This window comes from Hemicordylus capensis, chromosome 2 (genome assembly GCF_027244095.1).
Source record: "Hemicordylus capensis ecotype Gifberg chromosome 2, rHemCap1.1.pri, whole genome shotgun sequence".
Classification (NCBI taxonomy): Eukaryota; Metazoa; Chordata; class Lepidosauria; order Squamata; family Cordylidae; genus Hemicordylus; species Hemicordylus capensis.
In genome coordinates this window covers 367,583,586-367,604,201 of record NC_069658.1, presented here as the reverse complement: position 1 = coordinate 367,604,201, position 20,616 = coordinate 367,583,586, and the positions used below count along the sequence as shown (strand labels likewise).

The 20,616-nt window shown below is 42.5% G+C and overlaps 2 protein-coding genes and 1 long non-coding RNA gene across 4 annotated transcripts in view; 1 reads left to right on the top strand and 2 right to left on the bottom strand.

Annotated features, from left to right (window-relative positions):
* LOC128345689 (uncharacterized) overlaps window positions 1–2,644 on the bottom strand; it is a 33,247-nt gene extending 30,603 nt beyond the window's left edge. The window contains exons 1-2 of one of the 2 annotated variants that reach the window (XR_008316585.1): window positions 1,911–2,644; window positions 108–257 (exon numbers count right to left, since the gene is read on the bottom strand). This is a non-coding gene — a long non-coding RNA (uncharacterized LOC128345689). Of the gene's footprint in view, window positions 1–107; window positions 1,010–1,910 lie in introns of those variants that run through there. The other variant, XR_008316584.1, reaches the window with a different exon arrangement.
* On the top strand, window positions 414–15,638 carry C2H5orf58 (chromosome 2 C5orf58 homolog). The gene is made up of 3 exons (XM_053298012.1): window positions 414–478; window positions 6,527–6,626; window positions 15,067–15,638. The coding sequence occupies exons 1-3, from the start codon at window positions 425–427 to the stop codon at window positions 15,228–15,230; spliced, it is 318 nt and encodes a 105-aa protein (XP_053153987.1). The 5' UTR covers window positions 414–424; the 3' UTR covers window positions 15,231–15,638.
* The window catches only part of LCP2 (lymphocyte cytosolic protein 2), an 88,097-nt gene continuing 82,650 nt past the window's right edge, over window positions 15,170–20,616 (bottom strand). The window contains exons 18-21 of the mRNA XM_053298013.1: window positions 20,053–20,165; window positions 19,591–19,674; window positions 18,420–18,575; window positions 15,170–18,118 (exon numbers count right to left, since the gene is read on the bottom strand). Of these exons, the coding sequence (XP_053153988.1) occupies window positions 17,996–18,118; window positions 18,420–18,575; window positions 19,591–19,674; window positions 20,053–20,165 (476 nt within the window). The 3' untranslated portion in view covers window positions 15,170–17,995. The remainder of the gene's footprint in view (window positions 18,119–18,419; window positions 18,576–19,590; window positions 19,675–20,052; window positions 20,166–20,616) is intronic.

The window sequence follows — 20,616 nt, the reverse complement described above, 5'->3', positions numbered from 1 at the left end:
GTCTCTGTTGCATATATTGCAATGAACTTTCAAAGCATGATCATGCACTTTAGACAACCAACATAACTCCTTTTCCCATTCTTCACAATATTTTTGCATTTGCCTACCTTTTTTGCTGGCGGTTGGGTGGAAGAAGAAGATGCCATGATGACAGACAGACAAGGTCTTCAACTCAAGGGAGAGACTTTTGCAGAAGGCGCCACGCCTTCACAGTGTGGTAGCTCTCTGCTCCGCAAGGCTCAGCCTCTTTTCATCGCCTGCAGGGGCAAAGGTGAACCTTTGACTCCAAACACAAGCATTATCATGGGAGTTGTAGTACCAGAGTGCAATCTGCTATCCATCCCAGGTAAGGGGGAGGCGGTGGTGGCGGCAAAGCCCGGCCTGGCCACCGGGGGCAGGAGGCGGTAGTGGGACGGCTGCTGAGATGGCCAGCAAGATGAGAAAGTGGCGGGAAAGCAGCAGAGAGACTGGAAAGGGGGTGAGTGGGAAAGAGAGAGTGGGGCAGGAGGGAGGGGGAGGGAGGCAAGAAAGTGGGACAGGAGGGAGGGGGAGGGAGAGTGAGGCAAGAGGGATGGGGGAACAGCTGGCCCCAAACAGCGCACAGATGCTCTGTGTGGGTCGGGTAGTAAAGAACTATTCTTTGAAACAAAGAATGGGTGGCAAGCCTAAATGTAACGGCAGGGTCATGGAGGACTGTAGGTATGCTGGTAATTGCTGTACCCAGGACCTAATGTCATACTGAGGGCAAGCATTATCGGTTTAGGTCGATGGAAATGAGTATGAATGTGATTAGGCATATCTCAGCCGTTTATGGATACCAATATTTTATTCAAAGGGGAAGACCGGTACTATTTTTCAAGAAGACATTCAGTGGGTACATTTCTTCCTCTCACAACAGCCATGAACAGTGATGGTGCCAGGTTGGGAGGTTTCTGGAGCAAAGCCGTTGAATGGAGCCCCCATAAAACACTGTGCCCATCCTGCCAAGCATACTGGATTCTGACAGGTGGCAGCCCCTCCCACCCCACCCCACCCCACTGCACCCCATCAAAGAATGGGTAGATTTTTTGCACTTCCTCTCTGCTCCCACCCTTGGAGGCACGTAGGGAGGAGAGCTGGTCTTGTGGTAGCAAGCATGACTTGTCCCCATAGCTAAGCAGGGTCTGCCCTGGTTGCATATGAATGGGAGACTTGATGTGTGAGCATTGCAAGATATGGGGATGAAGCCGCTCTGGGAAGAGCATAAGGTTTCAAGTTCCCTCCCTGGCTTCTCCAAGATAGGACAAGATTTTTTTTAATTGAACCAACAAACTACCAAAGCATACAGTACGTTGCCAAAGCACAATTATATACAAAGTAGTTGTTTGTACATGATATGTCTACAAAGATTTACACACAAGGATTTGGAAACCCAGTACTACTATGCAGGTAGTACTGTAACTCGGGGGTGGGGGATTTCAAGGCACATCAGGTAATGGAGGGTGAGGGGTTTACATCCAAGATAGGGCTGAGAGAGATTCCTGCCTGCAACCTTGGAGAAGCCGCTGCCAGTCTCTGAAGACAATACTGTGCTAGATAGACCAATGGTCTGACTCCGCATATGGCAGCTTCCTATGTTCCCTCTAACAGGAATTCCTAGAAGTTGTTGACTACAACTCCCAGAATCCCCAAGCAAAAGCCATTGCAACTGAGGATTCTGGGAGTTGTAGTCAACAACTTCGGGAATCCCTGTTAGAGGGAAAACTACAGTTTGGAGAGAGCAAGAGGAAAACTGGCCTCTGTTACTACATCCTGCCCCCATTCACAGATGGGAATGCAGAATGGAAAGAAAAGCTGCTGCCACTGAATCCTTCATTTTCCTTCCCACCAGTTAATGTGCTTTCTTCGAAAGAATCCTGTCACAGACTAACCTCTCTTTCCCTCTCTCTCTCTCCCGCAGCCCACAGCTCTTCCTCCTACCTGCCTCCCCTCCACCGCTGCCTGCGGGTCACTAACATTCTCTCTGGGCCCCCACCAGGGTAACCAAAACCACTCAGCTAGCCTGCCTTTCGCCGCCCACTCGCCACTCTCCTCAAAACGTTCAATGCAGTATAAAGAGGGTACTTGTCTTTCTTTCAAATGTTAAATTTTGGACAGGAAGAAAGATTTTCCCTCCTGGACTTTGGGATTGGAATACATCTCATTTTCCAGTCAGGTTCCTCCTCCCCCCGCCCGCCGGGGGTTTGGAAAGTCTGGGTTGCGAAGTCACGCGTGGCAGTCACTGAGAACGGATGATTCATCATGTTTAGGCCGTCAGAACTACAGTTCCCAGCGTGCTCTGCATTGCGCGCCCCTAGAATTCTTTTCTGCGGGCGTATTTGGCTAGCACTGTTTCGAAGGGGTGTGTGTGACGCTCTTCATCTCCAGAGAAGACATCCGTCCACCCCCACCCTTTATTCCTCAGCAACGGCCCTTCTAAGCGCAGCTCTCCCATTGAAAAAGACGTCTAGCAGGCTTGCCCGCTGGCGACCTCGCGCGGTGCTTAAATTGTACGGCCGAAGGGCAGGGTCTTTTGGGCTTCTTAGTTTCCGCGCGCTTGTCTTTCCCCGCCCCTTTCAAGTCGCGCGACGGAAGGCGGGTTATTCAAACACACCGAGGGAGCCACGGCAAGATTCTCTCGCTGAGGTGGCGCCGAATGACCTTCCTTCTGCCCCAGCCTCTTTGGAAAAGGGATTTTAAACAGGGCAGCTACACACCTACTGCGCGATTCAGAGGGTTCTTCTAAAGAAATCCTCGGATAAGTAATTGTAAACAATGCGTGCTTACCTTTCTTCCAGCTCCGTTTCTGGTTTCCCTCAACTCAGCAGAATTTCCTAATCCATTACCCAACGCTTTTGCTTTATTTAGCTTGTTAAGAACATAAGAACAGCCCTGCTGGATCAGGCCCAAGGCCCATCTAGTCCAGCATCCTGTTTCTCACAGTGGCCCACCAGATGCTGCTGGAAGCCACAGGCAGGAGTTGAGGGCGTGCCCTCTCTCCTGCCATTACTCCCCTGCAACTGGTTTTCAGAGCCATCCTGCCTTTTGAGACTGGAGGTGGCCCACAGCCCTCCGACTAGTAGCCATTGATGGACCTCTCCTCCATGAAGTTATCCAAACCCCTCTTAAAGCCATCCAGGTTGTTGGCTGTCACTACATCCTGTGGCAGAGAGTTCCACAAGTAGACCACACGTTTCCATTACACACACTTTCCTCAGAATTTAATGTGCATAGTAGGGTTGCCCCTTTTCACTTCTCCCTAAATATGGCTCATTGACTGTCCTCTACCGAGAAGCATCACCTTTTCAGATGGCAGCGGGGAAATGCTTGACTAACAAGCAGAAGGTCGCAGGTTCGAACCCCGATGGTACCTATATCGGACAGCAACAATATAGGAAGATGCTGAAAGGCATAATCTCAGACTGCAGGGGAGGAGGCAATGGTAAATCCCTCCTGTATTCTACCAAAGAAAACCACAGGGCTCTGTGGGCACCAGGAGTAAAATCAACTTGACGGCACACTTTACCAAATATGTTAATAGGTACCAAAAGAACAGAGAAATACCTTCAGGATTTAAACTAGGAAGTTTAATCAGTCTTTTAAGGTCTAATAATAAAGAGATGAGTGCCTTCTCTCTAATAAACAACCAAATATATTGATTTATATTCTGCTTTTTGACCTTTACATCTAAGAGACAATCTTACTAGCATTATTATCACTGAACGAACTCAACAAAATCGCACCGTTTTCCTGGATATAAGTTTTACAGACGTCTTTGAAATAAAAGCAAATATTGCATAAAGATGTGTATAGCCATATCAGTTTCTGCTAGTGTTTCAAATAGCTTAATTTATCTTGATAATCAAAATGTCTTTACTTTTCATTCCTTAAGAAAGAAAATTGATAGCCTTTATGGGCTTTAAGAGATGTAACCAAAAGCCCAAAATAGATTAGATGTATTATAGCATTTTAAGGTCCTAGTCTTGTAGTGTAATGGCACCCTCTTGTGGCTAACGATTGAAACATAGTCATAATTTTCAACATCCCCTGCTTACCAAGGTAGGTATATGTGGTAGAGGAGGGTGGGCTGGTTACTTTCTTCCTGTTTTCATGGTACGTGAAACCATAGCAGTGTTAAGTGGTAACAGACGCAAATCTATGGATGCTGCAAAGTCTATGCATCCATCTCCCTGACTACAAACAAATTAGGTTCTTTCAATTTGCCCAAGGGCAAATATTCTGTTAAGAAGTATTGTTGCCAACAAAGAATGAGGATCTGATCTATCTTCAGTCAAAACAGCTTTGCTTCTTGATTCCTGCTGATATTAAGTGGAAATAAAGTGTCCTGACGAGTCCATGTCGACTCCTTGCGACCACAGAGCCCTGTGGTTGTCATAAGAACGTAAGAATTATCATAAGAACATTAACCCCTGCTAACTTGGCAAAGAGTCACCTTTTAACATGGCGATTCTCTTTATTTAGCAGGGGGAGAGTAATTGGCCCTATCCACCCCCAGCACAGTACCTCCAGTGACTGTTGCTATAGTGTCTATCTTATGTTTCTTTTTAGATTGTGAGCCCTTTGGGGACAGGGTTCCATCCTATTTATTTGTTATTTCTTTGTGTAAACCTCCCTGAGCCATTTTTAAGGGCGGTATAGAAATCAAATCAAAGAAAGAAAGAAAGAAAGAGCAGCCCTGCTGGATCAGGCCCATGGCCCATCTAGTCCAGCATCCTGTTTCACACAGTGGCCCACCAGATGCCACTGGGAACCTACAGGCAGGAGTTGACGGCATGCCCTCTCTCTTGCTGTTACTCCCCTACAACTGGTATTCAGAGGAATCCTGCCTCTGAGGCTGGAGGTGGCCTATAGCTTTCCAGCTAGTAGCCATTGATAGACTTCTCCTCCATGAAGTTATCCAAACTCCTCTTAAAGCCATCCAGGTTGTTGGCTGTCACATCTTGTGGCAGAGAATTCCACAAGCTGATTTTGTGTTGTATGAAAAGGTACTTCTATTTGTAGGTCCTAAATTTCCTGGCAATCAATTTCATGGAGTGACCCCTGGTTCTAGTGTTGTGTGGGAGGGAAAAGAATTTCTCTCTCTCCACTTTCTCCACACCATGCATGATTTTATAGACCTCTATCATGTCTCCCCGCAGTCGTCTTTTTTCTAAACTAAAAAGCCCCAGGTGTTGTAGTCTTGCCTCATAAGGAAGGTGCTGTAGGCCCCTGATCATCTTGATTGCCCTCTTCTGCACCTTTTCCAGCTCTACAATGTCCTTCTTTAGATGTGGTGACCAGAATTGTACGCAGTACTCCAGGTGTGGCCGCACCATAGTTTTGTATAAGGGCATTATAATGTTAGCAGTTTTATTTTCAACCCCGCTCCTAATGATCCCTAGCATGGAATTCAACTTTTTCACAGCTGCTGCATATTGAGTCGACATTTTCAACGAGCTGTCCACCACGACCCCAAGATCCCTCTTCTGGTCAGTCACCGACACCTCAGATCCCATCAGTGTATACTTTAAGTTGGTTTTTTGGTCCCAAGGTGCATCACTTTACACTTGCCAACACTGAACCACATTTGCCACTTTGTCACCCACTCACCCAGTTTGGAGAGCTCCTTTTGGAGCTCCTCACAATCTGTTTTGAATTTCACTACCCTAAATTGTTTGGCATCATCTGCAAATATGGCCACCTCGATGCTTACCCCTACTTCTAGATCATTTATGAATAAATTAAAAAGTACCGGTCCCAGTACAGATCCCTGGGGAACCCCACTTCTTATTTCCCTCCATTGTGAAAACTCTCTGTTTATACCTACCCTCTGTTTCCTGTTCTTCAACCAGTTAGCAATCCATACATGTACTTGTCCCCTTATCCCATGACTGCTGCGTTTCCTCAAGAGTCTTTGATGAGCCTTTGGTAGAATATGGGAGGGGTTTACCATTGCATCTCCCATGCAGTATGAGTTGATGCCTTTCAGCATCTTTCCTATATTGCTGCTGCCCAATATTGGTGTTCCCATAGAGCCTCCTCTATATCTACCCTGCATAATAGTGGGTTGCCAGGAGAAATCATAGTGCATAAGAATGTGTGAGATCTACCAAATATTTTAGTGGTTACCTAACTTGTGTTCCTTTGTACACTGCAAAATGCATTTACAACTATGTTAATACTGTGGCAAAACAAAGCAAAACCAAACCACATGCTTCTAGCTAAAAAGAAATTGCTATTGATACTAGTAAGACAAATGACTTCTTCAGGAGGATAAGGTTTTCCCATTTTGCCCCCAATTCATCTTTTCATTGGTATTTCTTTCTTTCATATTATAGCTTTTATTTATTTTTGTTTCTAGTAGCTTTGAGAAAATCAGTCTTGTAAGGATATATTAATGTGTAGAAGTCGATTTCAAGCAAGACATTTAAACGTGTATCAAATTAGCCCATACCTGAGAACTAATAGTTACTAGTTTTAAATTCTTATTCTGATTTCATGTTTTCAGATGTCCACGAGTGGTGATGATGATGGTGATCAGCAGTTTACTATTGGCATTGCAATTAAAAATATGGATAAAATGTCCTGTGAGCTGAATAAACTTATTGGTAATTATGAATACCACTACTGGCAGAATGAAGAGAAATTATTATTTGTTCTCTACTGTGATGTTAACCACTTGTGGAGTTCTGGAAAGCTGTGTGTGTGTGTGTGTGTGTGTGTGTGTGTGTGTAGTACAGTGCAAGTAAGGCAGTAAAAGATTTATTTTTCCTTTCTCTGAAGCATGATGAACACAAGAGAAGGGGAAGGAAACAGGAATGTTCTTTGTTGAACTGGTGCTATTTCTCATTGGCTCAATCATTCTGTTACTATCAAATGTAATTACCCTTCATAAAACAATGCTTGACTCTAAGGAAGCAAGCTCTCTGGCAACCACCGATTGTGTTGATTACTATGGGGCAAGGTAAGGCTGCAGTGCTAATACACATACTTAGGAGTCAATCCTACTGAACTCTAAGTAAGCTTGCATAGAATTGGGATGCATATGTGTATGTTAAGAACCGGATGTATGATTAGAATTAATATATCAACTGCATATGAATGTAAACAGGCAGATACGTATTTGTGACTTGCCCAATGCCACTAAATAAGATTAATAGATGAGCATATATTTATATTGGAGTAATCCATCCATGTGCAGATAAAATGATACATGGGAATTATCCTGTATGATGTATTATTTATTTATAAAGTGCCATTTGTGTGCATGATGCTTTACACAGAATGAGAAGATGGTTCCCTGTCCCAAAGGGACTCCAAATCTAAAAAGACACAGTGGATAAAGGGAAAGGAAGTAGGGTCAGGGGGAAGCAGAGGGAGAAGATATGATTTGGTATACATGTACATGAGTTATAGTTACAGTATTGAGGATACAGTTCTTGGAGGAGAAGAATCAAATGGCAGATGGTCCTCGCCAGGCCGGTGAGAAGGACCTTAGTGTCCTCTAAAAAACAGCCCTTGTGCATCAGGCCCAAGACCTTCTAGTCCAGGATCCTGTTTCACACAGTGGTCCTTCAGATGCCTCTGAAAAGCCCACAGGCAAGAGGTGAAGGCATACCCCCTCTCCTACTGCTGTTCCTCTGCAACAGGTATTCAGAGGCATTCTGCCTCTGAGCCTGGAGGTAGCCTATAGCCATCAAGCCTAGTAGACTAGTATATTTGAATCTCCGATCAAATATACACATTTCAATCCAAACCCAGATAAAAATAATCTTAATGGTAAATATTCTTGTGTTATACACACACAATTACACACACATGTAAAAGCTATTACATAAAAATAGAATGGAATAAAATAGAATGAAACAACCCACTTAACCATTTCTAACACACCATGTGCAGATCTTAATAATAGCCATACAAAATCTGGCTACCTGATATTTATATGAAATTTATATGAAATTCATCAGAATTATTTCGGTATCTAGAAAAGAGAGGAATACTATATCTAAAACATAAATTGCGGTAAAAAGAACAATCCAAGAACACATGGCCAACTGTCTCAATATCCCCATTCCCACAGGGACACAGTAGCTCCAGATAGGTGACTCTCTTGAGCCTACCCTCCAACAACACAGAGGGCAGCATGTCCAGTTGAGCCAATGTCAGAGCTCTTCTGTGTGTTGAATATGTCAGATTATACAAATATTTAGCGGTTTTTGCAAAGGCTTAACAGCTTCCAACCTCATGCAACTTGATGCCCAACTTATCTGGTATATCATATCAATAATGCACTGCTTGTGGATCACCCTGGTGTTATAATCCAGAGGGAGTAGATATATTACATTGACGAACCATTGAAAAAAAGAATCTCAAAATTGCGGTAGCTGATCTCTGAGTATTTGTTACAGTGGAATTAGTTTGCTCTTTCCAGCTATCTGTTGCCCGGAAGTTGACCCCCAATATTAATATTGTTTTGTCTGCACTATGCTGATCCCATTAATTTGCCATTTATGCATAACTGGTTTTCTGGTGAACATTATGACCTTTGTCCTCTGATAGCTGATGGAAAGCAAGTTTTTGTGACAGTAGTCAGCCAGAACTCTCAACATTTTTCTCATTCCCACCAGAGACTGTGACAAAAGCACAGCATCATTGGCATAAAGGAGAAAGACTAGATGTCTACTGCCCAATTTTGGTGGGTGAAATTCCAAGTTGGAGAGTCTATCCACCATGTCATCAATGTAATAATTAAACAAAAATGGGGCCAATAGACAACCCTGCCAGATGCTCCTCTCTGCACTAATGGGGCTTGTTAGATGTCCCTGTAGGTTGCAACATACTCTTTAAGTGAGAGTCCCTATAAAGGTTTTTTATTAAGAGAAGTAACCTTTGATTGATTGAAGATTTTGATAATTTCCCCCATAATTTATCATGAGAAAAATGATCAAATGATGCTTTAAAGTTGACAGGTGGCATACAGTACACATCTTGGCTTATTCTTGTACTTATTTATTAAGTGCATTGGAAAGAAACCCTGGTCTAAAGTAGTTTGTCCAACTCTGAAACCCACCTGCTCATCTGCCAGTGCACTTTCTCAGTCAAACCAGTCAAGGAGTTTCCGATACAGGTGTCCAGCCTGTATCCAATTATACCTGTTTTCCAATTATAGAGATGAGGCTATTTGGCCTATTGGAATAATTATAGACAAGTCCCGATCACAAGGAATACACTCAGTCTGATTAATAATTGTAAAGAGTGATGCTAAGACTGGAGTCCACCATGCCAGATTAGATTTTATCAGTTCAATGGGAATAAAATCACCATCTTCCCAGACCTTTGTTCCCATTTATCTCTTCAGGAGTAACGGGGGCCATTCTGGGATAGAAAGATCCAACCGATCATCTATTGTATAGAAACAATCCGGGGCAACTATAAAGTGGTTGTGAAAATGGGATTTCCATGTTCCAGGTGGAATCACATAGTAATCGGGGCATTGGTTCACTTACCGTGAAGGCTTCTTCTTGCCGAGGACATCTCTGATTGGATTATCCCAGGCAGGACTAATTAAAAAGTGTTACAAGCCTTAAGAGCCCGGGATGGATAACCCTGCCCAGTTCTTTTAGGCCAAATGTGCAAGTAGCACTGAACGTAATAACTATAAAACAGCATACTAATATAAAGAAATACAGAAATCCCAACAACATCATTGCAAGGATATTTGTACCTTTCAGGAGCTCTTGGTTTCCCGTGGAGTAAGACAGGACACCACCTGGGAAGGCCGAGATGTCCTCGGCTCCAGCAGCAAGAAGAAGCTTTCATAGTAAATGAACTAATACTCCGTTCTCTACTGCCTGGAGCCGAGGACATCTTTGATTGGGACATACCACAGCTCTGGCCATAACACTCTCTGGGAGGGAGTGTCTTTGCCTACTCCAGGGGAAGAACCTGTTGAAGCGCCCTGTGACCGAATGCAGCCTGAGCAGAGGCATACAAATCAATCTTGTAGTGCTTTGTGAATGTTGATGGCACCTTCCATGTAGCTGCCCTACATATTTCATGTATAGGTGCATTAGTTGCAAAAGCAGCAGATGTTGCTGCTGCTCTGGTAGAGTGTGCCAGTATATGTTCTGGGGATAGCAGGTGTAATGATTCATAGGACAGAGAGATGCAAGCACAAATCAATTTGGCAATAGTAGGTGCTGGTGCCTGATTTCCCATGGAGGCCGGAAGAAAACTAACCAACAGAGCTTCCATCTGTCTAAAGTCCTCTGTATGCTTCAAATACATCTTGAGGCATCTGCATGTCGAACCTGTGCCACTCTCATTCCTTTGCGTGTACTGGCCTAGGACAAAATGAGGATAATATGACGTCCTGTGAGTGATGGTCGGCCAAAGACACTTTAGGTCTGACAAAGGAGTCCGGTATCAGCTGAATCGAGTCAACCACAAAGATGCAAAGGTTCTTGTGTGCCGACAATGCATGTAGTTCAGAGATCCTATGAGCAGAAGTTACCTCTATCAAGAAGGCCGTCTTATAGGATAGGATTCTCAGAAGTATGGATATTATTGGCTCAAATGGTGCTGCCTGAAGCACTCTGAGAACGGTGTGTAAGCTCCAAGATGGAAAGCGATGGACCACCATGGATGAGAGCAGAGTTGCTCCCCTCAGAAACCTTTTAGTATGTGGATGGTTCATAATCTTGTCTTTGGAAATCCCTGATATGATCCCTGACAGCAATGCCGCCTATCTTTTCGGTGTGTTCACCTTGAGCCCCTTGTCCAATCCCTCTTGTAGGAATGCTAGAAGATCTTTAATCGTTGCTGCACCTCGAGGAATTGAATGCCTAGCTAACCAGCACAGAAAAGCTCTCCATGTTTATTGATAGATGCATTTTGTCGAATCTCTCGTGGAAGCCAACATGGTACACTGTTCGTATAGCCATATTGACTCAATATTCCCTGCTCAGTCTCCAGGTGGCTAGCTGTAACCAGCCTGGATTGTGATGTTCCACTGGATGCCATTAGTCCGCTGACACCGGCAGAAATCATGGTTCCTGTTTGGGCATGTGGTACAGTTCTGGAAACCATGGTCTGCTGGGCCAGTATGGGACTATCAGTATGAGCTGTCGAACTCTGTGTAGGAATCGTGTAATAAGTGGGGTCACATATAGAAGTTCCAAGGGCTACTCCATTGACAGCACATCCACTGCTTCCACTTGTGGACAGGGGAACTGAGTGAAGAATCTGGGTAGTTGTGTATTGAGAGTCGACACAAACAAGTCGACCTGTGGTCTCCCGAAATGTTGTATAATCGTCTGGAATACCCTCTGGTTGAGTGCCCACTCACCTGGTAACAGTTGTTTTTGACTTAGCCAGCCTGCTATTGAGTTGAGGTCCCCTTGGACATGGTGAGCCATGATTGATGTTATATGATTCTCTGCCCAAGACATGATCAGTGCTGCCTCCGCCTGGAGCGATCGCAATCTGGTTCCCCCTTGCCTGTTTATGTGGGCTTTCGCAGTTGTGTTGTCGGTTCTGATCAACACATGCTTGTTGACTATCGTGTTCTGGATTGCTAGTAAAGCCAGATGAATGGCTCACAACTCCAGCCAATTTATGCTGTGTATGGATTCTGTTGTGGACCAACATCCCTGGTCTTCTCTGCAAAGGCAATGGGCTCCCCAGCTGGTCTTGCTGGCGTCAGTTCTGAAGATAACTCAAGGTGGATCAAGAAACTCCATTCCCTGACAAATGTTAGAATCCACCATCTACCACTGGAGCGACTCCAGAGACTGTTGGGGATAGATAATGTTATGTTGGTATTTTTGGCTATCGGAATGTGGAATTGAAGAAGAAACCACTGAAGTTCCCTCAAGTGGAATCTGGCCCAAGGTACGGAGTCCAGAATGGCCACCATTAAACTGAGGAGTCGTGCTCAAAACAGTAGCTTGGCCTCCCGAGCCCAAATTACATCTGATACTTCCTTTTTTATAATTTGAACCAGTTCTTCTGGCAAGTAGAGTCTGTCCTTGCAGGTATTATTAGTACACCTAGGTGCAAAATCTTGTATGATGGTACCAAGTGGCTCTTTTTTCTGTTTACAAGGAACCCATGGTGTTCTAGGGTATGCAGAGCTAGCTGAAGGTCTCCTGAGGCCGTTAGCACTGACGGTGACTTTAGAAGCAGATTGTCCAAATAAGAGAAAATGTGGATGCCCTGAAAACTCAGGTGTGCGATCAGAGGTGCCAGCACCTTTGTAAATATCCTTGGGGCTGAGACCAGTCCGAACGGAAGGGCCTTGTACTGGTAACGTATCCTGCAGTACTTGAAGCATAGTAGATATTGACTGTCCAGGTGTATTGGGACATGCAAGTATGCTTCCTTTGGATCTATGGAAGCTAATAGGTCTAGATGTTGCAAGGTTTCCGTTATGGACTGAAGAGATTCCATGCGAAACCTGAACTTTGGAACTCACTAGTTCTGGAACTTCAAATCCAGTACTGCCCTGAGTGATTTGTCCTTTTGTGGAATAGTGAATAAGACTGAATAAATCCATGGGCCCTGCTGAGATAGTGGAACCAGCTCTATCACACTTATGTGCATCAGATGTTGTATTGTGCTTAGTAGTGGGAAGGATAACCCAATCAGAGATGTCCTCGGCTCCAGGCAGCAGAAAACGGACTATTTGGGGGGTTATTCTCCTTTCACTAGCCACCAAAATCTAAAGGAACTTTTCAGTTTAGAGGCTGTATCAACAGCTGCTAGGACTTTTTCATCACCCATTGATAGACCTGTCCTCCTTGAATTTGTCTAAGCCCTTTTTAAAGTCATTCAAACTGGTGACCATCACATGCTGTGGCAGAGAATTCCATATATTATGCATGGTGTGAAAAAGGAATTCCTTTTATTGGTCCAAACTTTTCTGGCAATCAGTTTCATGGGACAATCTCTGATTCTAATGTTGCGCAAGAGGGATTAAAAAAATTATCTCTCCACAGCTTGCATAATTGTATCATGTCTCCTCTTGGATGTCTGTTTTCTAAACTAAAAAATCTCAGATTCCCCCCCCCCGCCGCTCTTCCTCCAAGGGGCCCACATAGTTAAGTTTCTCTTCACAACAACCCTGTGAAGTAGGTTAGGCTGAGAGAGAAGTGACTGGGCCAGAGTCAACCAGCAAGTATCATGGCTGAATGGAGATTTGAACTAGGGTCTCCCCGGTCCTAGTCCAGCACTCTAACCACTACTCCACACTGGCTGTAGCCTTGCCTCATAAGGAAGGTGCTCTATGTCCCTGAGCATTTTGCTTTCCATCTTCTGCACCTTTTATGGTTCCACAATGCCCCTTTTGCAATACAGTGACCAGAACTGCATACAGTACTCCAAGTGTGGCTGCACCAGAGATTTATATAAGGGTATTATATTATTAGCATTTTTATTTTCAATGTCCTTCCTAATGATCCTGAGCACGGAATTTGCCTTTTTCACAGTTGCCGCACACTGAGTTGACACTTTCATTGAGCTATCCACAATAACCCCAAGATCCTTCTCCTGATCAGTCACTGACAGCTCTGACCCCATCATTGTATATGTTAAGTTGGATTCTCCCTCCCACTTGTGGAGCTCTCTGCCACAGGATGTGGTGACAGCCAACAACCTGGATGGCTTTAAGAGGGGTTTGGATGACATCATGGAGGAGAGGTCTATCAATGGCTACTAGTTGGAGGGCTGTGGGCCACCTCCAGCCTCAAAGGCAGAATGCCTCTGAGTACCAGTTGCAGGTGAGTAATGGCAGGTGAGAGGGCACACCCTCAACTGTGGCTTCCAGTGGCATCTGGTGGGCCACTGTGCGAAACAGGATGCTGGACTAGATGGGCCTTGGGCCTGATCCAGCAGGGCTGTTTTTATGTTCTTATTTACTCACATTTGCAATTCTTTTGCCCAGTTTGGAGAGATCCTTTTGGAGCTCCTCACAATTAATTTTGGATTTCACTACCCTAAATAGTTTAGTGAAATTTGACTACCTTGCTGTTTATCCCAACGTCTTGAACATTTATGAATAAATCAAAAAGCAATGGTTCCAGTGCAGATCCCTGGGGGACCCCACTTCTTGCTTCCCTCCATTATGAACTGTCCATTCATTCCTATCCAGTTACCAATCCACACATGAACCTGAACCCTTATCCCATGACTACTAAGTTTACTCAAGAGCCTCTGAAGATAAATTTGTCAAACATTTTTTGAAAGTCCAAGTATACTATATCAACTAGATCACCTTTATCCACACAACACTCTCAAAGAACTCCAAAAGGTTGGTAAGACAATCTCACTTGTCCCTCTGTCTCATGCCTCCCTCTGTTGCAAGCATGTGAAAGTGATCGCTGATGGACACAATTCTTGGAGGGAAGGAGCTAAATGGCAGTTGATCCTTGCTAGGCCAGAGAAGTGGGGCTTTGTGTCTCATCAAACCCTCTGTTGCAGCCTGACTACTGATGACAAATTTTGTGGAAGGAAGACACCAAAACTACCTCGCAAATCTGTAGGATGTATTTTTAAAGTATTGGAACCAGGTAAGGCTGCCATGAGGACAAGTCTTCTATACATTTTAGAGGCACACATTAGAGGGAAATTCATCAGGTGTAGCTTTTCTTTCCCTTGAATGACATGCTGCACCTTCTGAAATTCCTTCTGTGCATCCCTTAAAGGTACTGGAGACCTGTCCTTTCCTCCCGCACAGCAGCCCTATCTGTAGTGAATGCCTATGACAGCACAAATGTTTAACTGGTATAAGAAATTAGGTCTATACTTTTTTAAAAAATGGTAGTGTAGCACACTGGCTGAAGTATCCTGGTTCTTGTCTTGCCATGAGTTCACCAAGTGTCCTTAGGCAAGCCACTGCTTCTGTTTCTCAGCCGCTCTCATCTGCAATATGGTAATAATAATACTTATTGCACAAGACTCTTGTAAGGATTACTAGGATTCTGTAAACATGAATACCTTTTAAAACTGTAGAATGCTATCTAAATGCTATGTATTGTTATTTTACAGTTAAATCCCAACTGTTGCTTTGTGATCTTACTCTGAACTTCAGTCATCCTGTGCAATCAGATGTTTCAAAAGAAGCTGAGGAAAAGAACCACAACTTTGAAGATTTAAGAATAAAATTAACTAGTTCTATTTATTGTCCCTTTGCATTAGCATCTCTTCAGTAGCAAAGTATTTTTCTGCTATGTGTTTGCAGTACATTATGCTTTGTAAAACATCAGCATTTAAAACTGTAAAAGTGGAAGGGGAAAAGAAATGTCCATATCTAATGTTTTGAAGCACTTTCACCAGAATGCTCATATGCAGCAATTTTGTTACGTTAGTTAGTTTTAAATGACACTCTGTAAGCAAGGTAACTAAATACTGAGTATTGCTTTTATGGCATTGCTTAAGCTAAATAAACTATTTTTTCACACCCTTTTTGAGAGTTTACATGCAGATACTAGGGTTATAATATGGAAAATGGAGTAATGTGAGCAAAAAATAATAATCACCTAATAATTTTTTAAAGGAATTGTATTTACTTTAAATAAAGCAGTAACATACTCCTAAGAAAACAGTTACTTTTAATCCTTTGTGTCTTGTAGCCTGATTTTACTGGTCTCAAAAATAGTGAATACCACTGTTCTGAAATAATGTATCTGCAGGGTTGTTTTTAGGTTCTATTATAGTCAGAAAATGTATGTTCAGTCCCTTGCCTTTTCAGAACATAAACATACATTTCTAAATATACTTCTGCAGAATTGGTGCAGGAAGATAGTCCAATCCAAATACACAATGATAACATTTCAGTAAGAAATACAAAGTACTGATTTGTTTTGATATTTAATGGTTGGTTTGTTCCAGTTTAAAGGTTTAATTTCAGAAAGGATTGTGGACTAAATAGAACCTGTTTGTATAAAAGCAGTTTTTGACAGGTAAACATTTCACAGCTATTTTCCTGAAGGGAAGAAAAGTGAAACAAATTGATTTTGAAGCTTTCGAGTGTACAGCCAATTCTCTTGAAGTATTTTCTAATTTGGGCATCTTTACATTTCATTATCTCTGCTTGGAGTCAAAATGTTTAACCTTTAGGGTTTTTTTTTTACTGCAACACCGAAATCAAAGATAAATTTAAAAAACAATTCTACTATACTTAAAATTAGAATTTTTAACTATTTCTTCCTTTCCTACAAAATATAGTAATTGGTTTACTTTATCCCAGACCTGATTTTTTTTTTAAAAAAATTACCAACAGTTGTAGTTTTTAAACTATAGCTTGAGGTTTCCTTACTGATCAGACGGTAATTTTCGGGGTCTTTCCATTTGTATTAATAATATTAAAAGAAAATACTTCCATTAAGTAGGACAGCAAACTGTGAAACTATTTCAAGTGGCAAGGGATATACAGTGAATTATAGCAGTGACCACTATTTTTTAATTGGGGGCTACTTTTGCAAAAAAGTTTCGATGTAAGAACCTTTTCCCACTATGCTGAGCTCCACACAGTAAGTACTGCGCTTCTTCAGTGCTGGATAAGGTCCTTTAAGAGAAATCGCGCTTTCTCTAGGAGGAAAGCACTGGGAAAGGCTAGACTTCTCAGCACTCTGTAGATGCCCTCCAGGATGGTGCAGGGGCTCAAGAGGACTATTAAAGGATCTCCCACCACCACCACCACAAGTGCTGGACAAAGCATAGAATTGCATGGTAAGAATGGTCACCTCTGCATGGTGCCAGAGAGATTGTGTAGAGGATACAGCTTTGGCTGAAGCTTCATGCAGGCCTAATAAAGAATTAGTGTGGGGTCACACTTCTGTTTGATGGGGGCCACCATTGGCCTTTGGGGCCTTACATGAAAAACACTGTTCTGTAGGAATATTTCTCCATTAGCTCAATCTTGTCTATGCTGACCGGTGGCGGCTCTGCATGATTTTCAGACAGGAGTCTTTTCCAGACCTACCTGGAGATGCTACGGACTGAACCTGGGACTTTTAAAATGCAAAAGTATATGTTCTATTGCTGAGCTCTGGCACCGTTAACAAAGCAAAGGATTTTATAACAGTACAGGATTTAAAAGTTGTTAAATTTGGCTCGCGCCTGGTCTGATGGCAACTTAATTTAAAGTATAGCTGCTGATGATTTGGTGGATCAGGCTGACAATTGGCTAAAGCTAGTAGTAAACCATCTGGAAACTGAAAAGTTGGACTGAAGAAATTTGAATGACTAGTGCAGGATACAACCTACAATTCTATTATCTAACCACAATGAGAATATTCATAAGTCCAGTATGTACAGTGCTAGACTAAAAGGTCTAGCCAGCATGCTGGGAGGTTTATGTGAAAACACACACCACAGAGATTAGAAGGTTGTTTGTATCAAGGAATCATTTCACCAAGGTTGGCATAGAAAAGGGAGATGTCAAAACAGATACATTTATTATTGATTCTTGCTGCATCTGCAAATGCAAAGTTTGCAGCTAACTAATATAATCATATAAGGAATTTAGCCAACGGGTCCTTCTACACAGAACAGACATTAGCATGTCTACTTTGTTTGACAGCATCAAAACACTTAAATATTAAGCTGTTCTCAGCTGAATGTATTTGTTACTGTAAACCTGACAGTGCTACTCCCTGGGACGAAGCCTTTGTACATCAAGAAAATGTTCAATAATATGATTATCTTAAATATCCTTTTCAGTTCGTGTAACATGTATTTCAGCTAGGGCATACCTGAAACTGTTCCATGAAGTGTATGTTTAATGAAAAATAATACATTGGAAAAAATGGGTAACTTGAAGACTGAGATCATTCACCTTATTACATGAAAATTAGTCACAAGAAGTTATCTCAGTGTATCAGTGTTCCCAAATATAAATCAGTTACTCTTCAGGCTTCATCTTTTAGAGATAAATAAAAGTATATCTTGAATTGGTCCTCAGTAAAATCTTTTTCTAAAGAAATCCAGCAGGATATGTTAACATGCATTGCTTCCGTGAACAGCGATCCTTCCCATCTATCAGTCGAAGGGGCATTCTTTTGAAGTTCTCAATGATTTCATTCACTGAAGTAAAATCCTGTGTAATTTACAGAACATCTTTTAGTCAATGATTCTCACAAACACTGATTCTTACTGTAAACTATAATTATTTCATTTTCTACACATTGCTCTTTTGGGAACATATCTATGAATAATCTAGCCTTTCATCATTCTTGCTATTGTTCTAGAACTAATTCTGTTCAGATTGAGCCTGCAAAATGTTTGAAGGAGAAGCAGTAAAATGAGTTAAAGTGAAACAGAAAGTCGATGTTTAACAAGCTGCCTGCCTGTGGGAGAGGTGATAGATAGTAAATAAAAGGAGTGACAATATATCGTACCTCATTTGCTTTCAGGCTAGTTCCAAGGAAGTAAGACTTATCTTCCTCTCGATAACGTATCTGAATATTGTATACTTTGTCATTGTAAAGCACCATCAGGACATAAGGTTGCTCAAGAGTTCTTCTCGAACTGTCTCTTACTAAGAAAGTGCCATCCTATAAAAGCAACATATTAAAATATGTTTAAGACAGACGTAATAACAGCTATAAACAAGCTTTATTGCGCTTCCAAGTAAATATGTTCAGAATATTATCCTGAATAATGTGTTCAAATATTTTAGTCATATTAATTTAGTTTATATTATATTACTTTTCTCATTATTTTTTTAAATTTAAAATATTATATCCCAGTTTTCTCTGGTACCCAAAGCATCTTATACCCATAACCATTGAAACAATATTTAAAATCTCTATGAAACTGTAGTAGCATAAAACCAAATCATGTGCCAGATACAAAAGCAAAACTCATCTAACCTCCCCCACCCCAAACTAAAAGCAGTCACAGGCCAGAAAGAAGCAGGAAGTCCTGGAGAAAGCACCAAAATGTACAGCAGAGTGTATCCTGATGACAACTGACACCAAACCTCTGGATGACTTCCCCAAGTTGTTAGATGTTTATTTTATTTTTATTTAAAATATTTCTGTACCGCCCAATTGCATCTCTGGGGAGTTAAACATCATGGAGGACAAAACTGATCTCTGTGGGGTGCTATAGGCCAGGCCTGCTCAACTTTGGCCCTCCTGTAGATGTTGGCCTACAACTCCCATAAGCCTTGGCACTATTGCTGGGGATTATGGGAGTTTTAGTCCAAAAACAGCTGGGGGGGGGGCAAAGTTGAGCAGGCCTGCTATAGGCCAAAGGTCAGGGCATCAAGCATGAGTCCTCCCGCACCACCTTCTGGAACCTTCCCTGCAGGGACATGTGTAGCCACTGCAAAACAATACATCCTACACCCATTCCCTCAAGCTACTCCTGAAAGATATCATGGTTGGTGGAATCAAAAGCCCTGGAGAGTTCCAAGAGTACCAACAGGGATACACGCCCCCTGTCCAGCTACCAGGGTAGGTCATCCACAAGAGTGAGCCAGGTGGCTTCAGTCCCAAAAGTAGACTGAATGCCAAACTGAAACAGGGCTGTTACCACATGGATCAATATAATTTAACTCTTCACCTGGTTTATGTTCCTAAGAGCAACTTCTGCTTTAGGTCGGGTGATATCAGCAGCATACCATTCCTGATTTATGGTGGTCTGATTCTAGAAAAGAGAGAGCATGTCTTTTATTAGTGAGTAATTGTGATATTACAAATACAGGATAAAGGAGAATAGAGTTCTGAAAGGCAGGGGTGGTATTCATTAACTGAATGTTTTGTTGGGGAGTACATAAATCATTCTGCACACTTTCTGTTGAAATCCTTTTTTGCACTTCGCACACAGACTAACCTGTTAAACTCTGCATAACACTTCCTGAACCCTATCTTAAGGCCAGAGATCCATGAGCATCCAATTACTTAACTGAAAGGATTGAAGTTTGCATGCATTCCAACTGAACGCATGGCAATCCTCTGACTTTCGCTCAAATAAAGAATCTGGTGGCAATCCCACTATATTAATAACTTGAACAAATGTGTGTACCTTGCAACTTTGTTGCCCCTCTTCATTGTCAAGTTTGGGAGGTTGCCTGTTAGGAATTGGTAACGGTGGTCTGCCATCAGCTGGGCCTTTGGAAAAGCTTCTGCAGATGTTGCCTTCAGAAACGTTGAGTACATGAAAACAAAATTAAGCCCTCTGTCGTCCACAGAATGCTCATTGGGACATAATTATCTGATCATTGAACCACATGTTATGTAGGCCACTTGCAGCACAGCAGGGATGTTTTCAAATGGAGGGAGAGAGAGACAATGAGAGACAGAGTAACATATATAACGACCCTGTCACATTTTTAGGAGAGAGATCAGCAGCATTTGTAGAAAATATGGCTGAAAAGCAAGCTGAGGAACAAGATGATAGAACCCTCAGGGATGTTACCCAAGCTGCTGGGATTTCACACTACTCGTCAGGTGAAGTTCAGCCTTTGGGGATAACCCCTTACTTGTGGAAACAGCTCTTGCAAATATCAGGGCTTGTTGGTCCTCTGGATAGGGCTGCCATATGGAAAAGTGGTCACTTCTCCTGTACTTTTTAGAGTTGCACAGAAGA

What these genes read in the sequence shown, in the direction of transcription:
- C2H5orf58 (XM_053298012.1), top strand. Translation starts at nt 425, where the DNA reads ATGGCCAGCAAGATGAGAAAGTGGCGGGAAAGCAGCAGAGAGACTGGA. An exon ending in GCAGAGAGACTGGAAAGGGG is followed by an intron (nt 479 to 6,526) that starts GTGAGTGGGAAA and finishes TCATGTTTTCAG; the next exon opens with ATGTCCACGAGTGGTGATGA. An exon ending in TGAGCTGAATAAACTTATTG is followed by an intron (nt 6,627 to 15,066) that starts GTAATTATGAAT and finishes GTTATTTTACAG; the next exon opens with TTAAATCCCAACTGTTGCTT.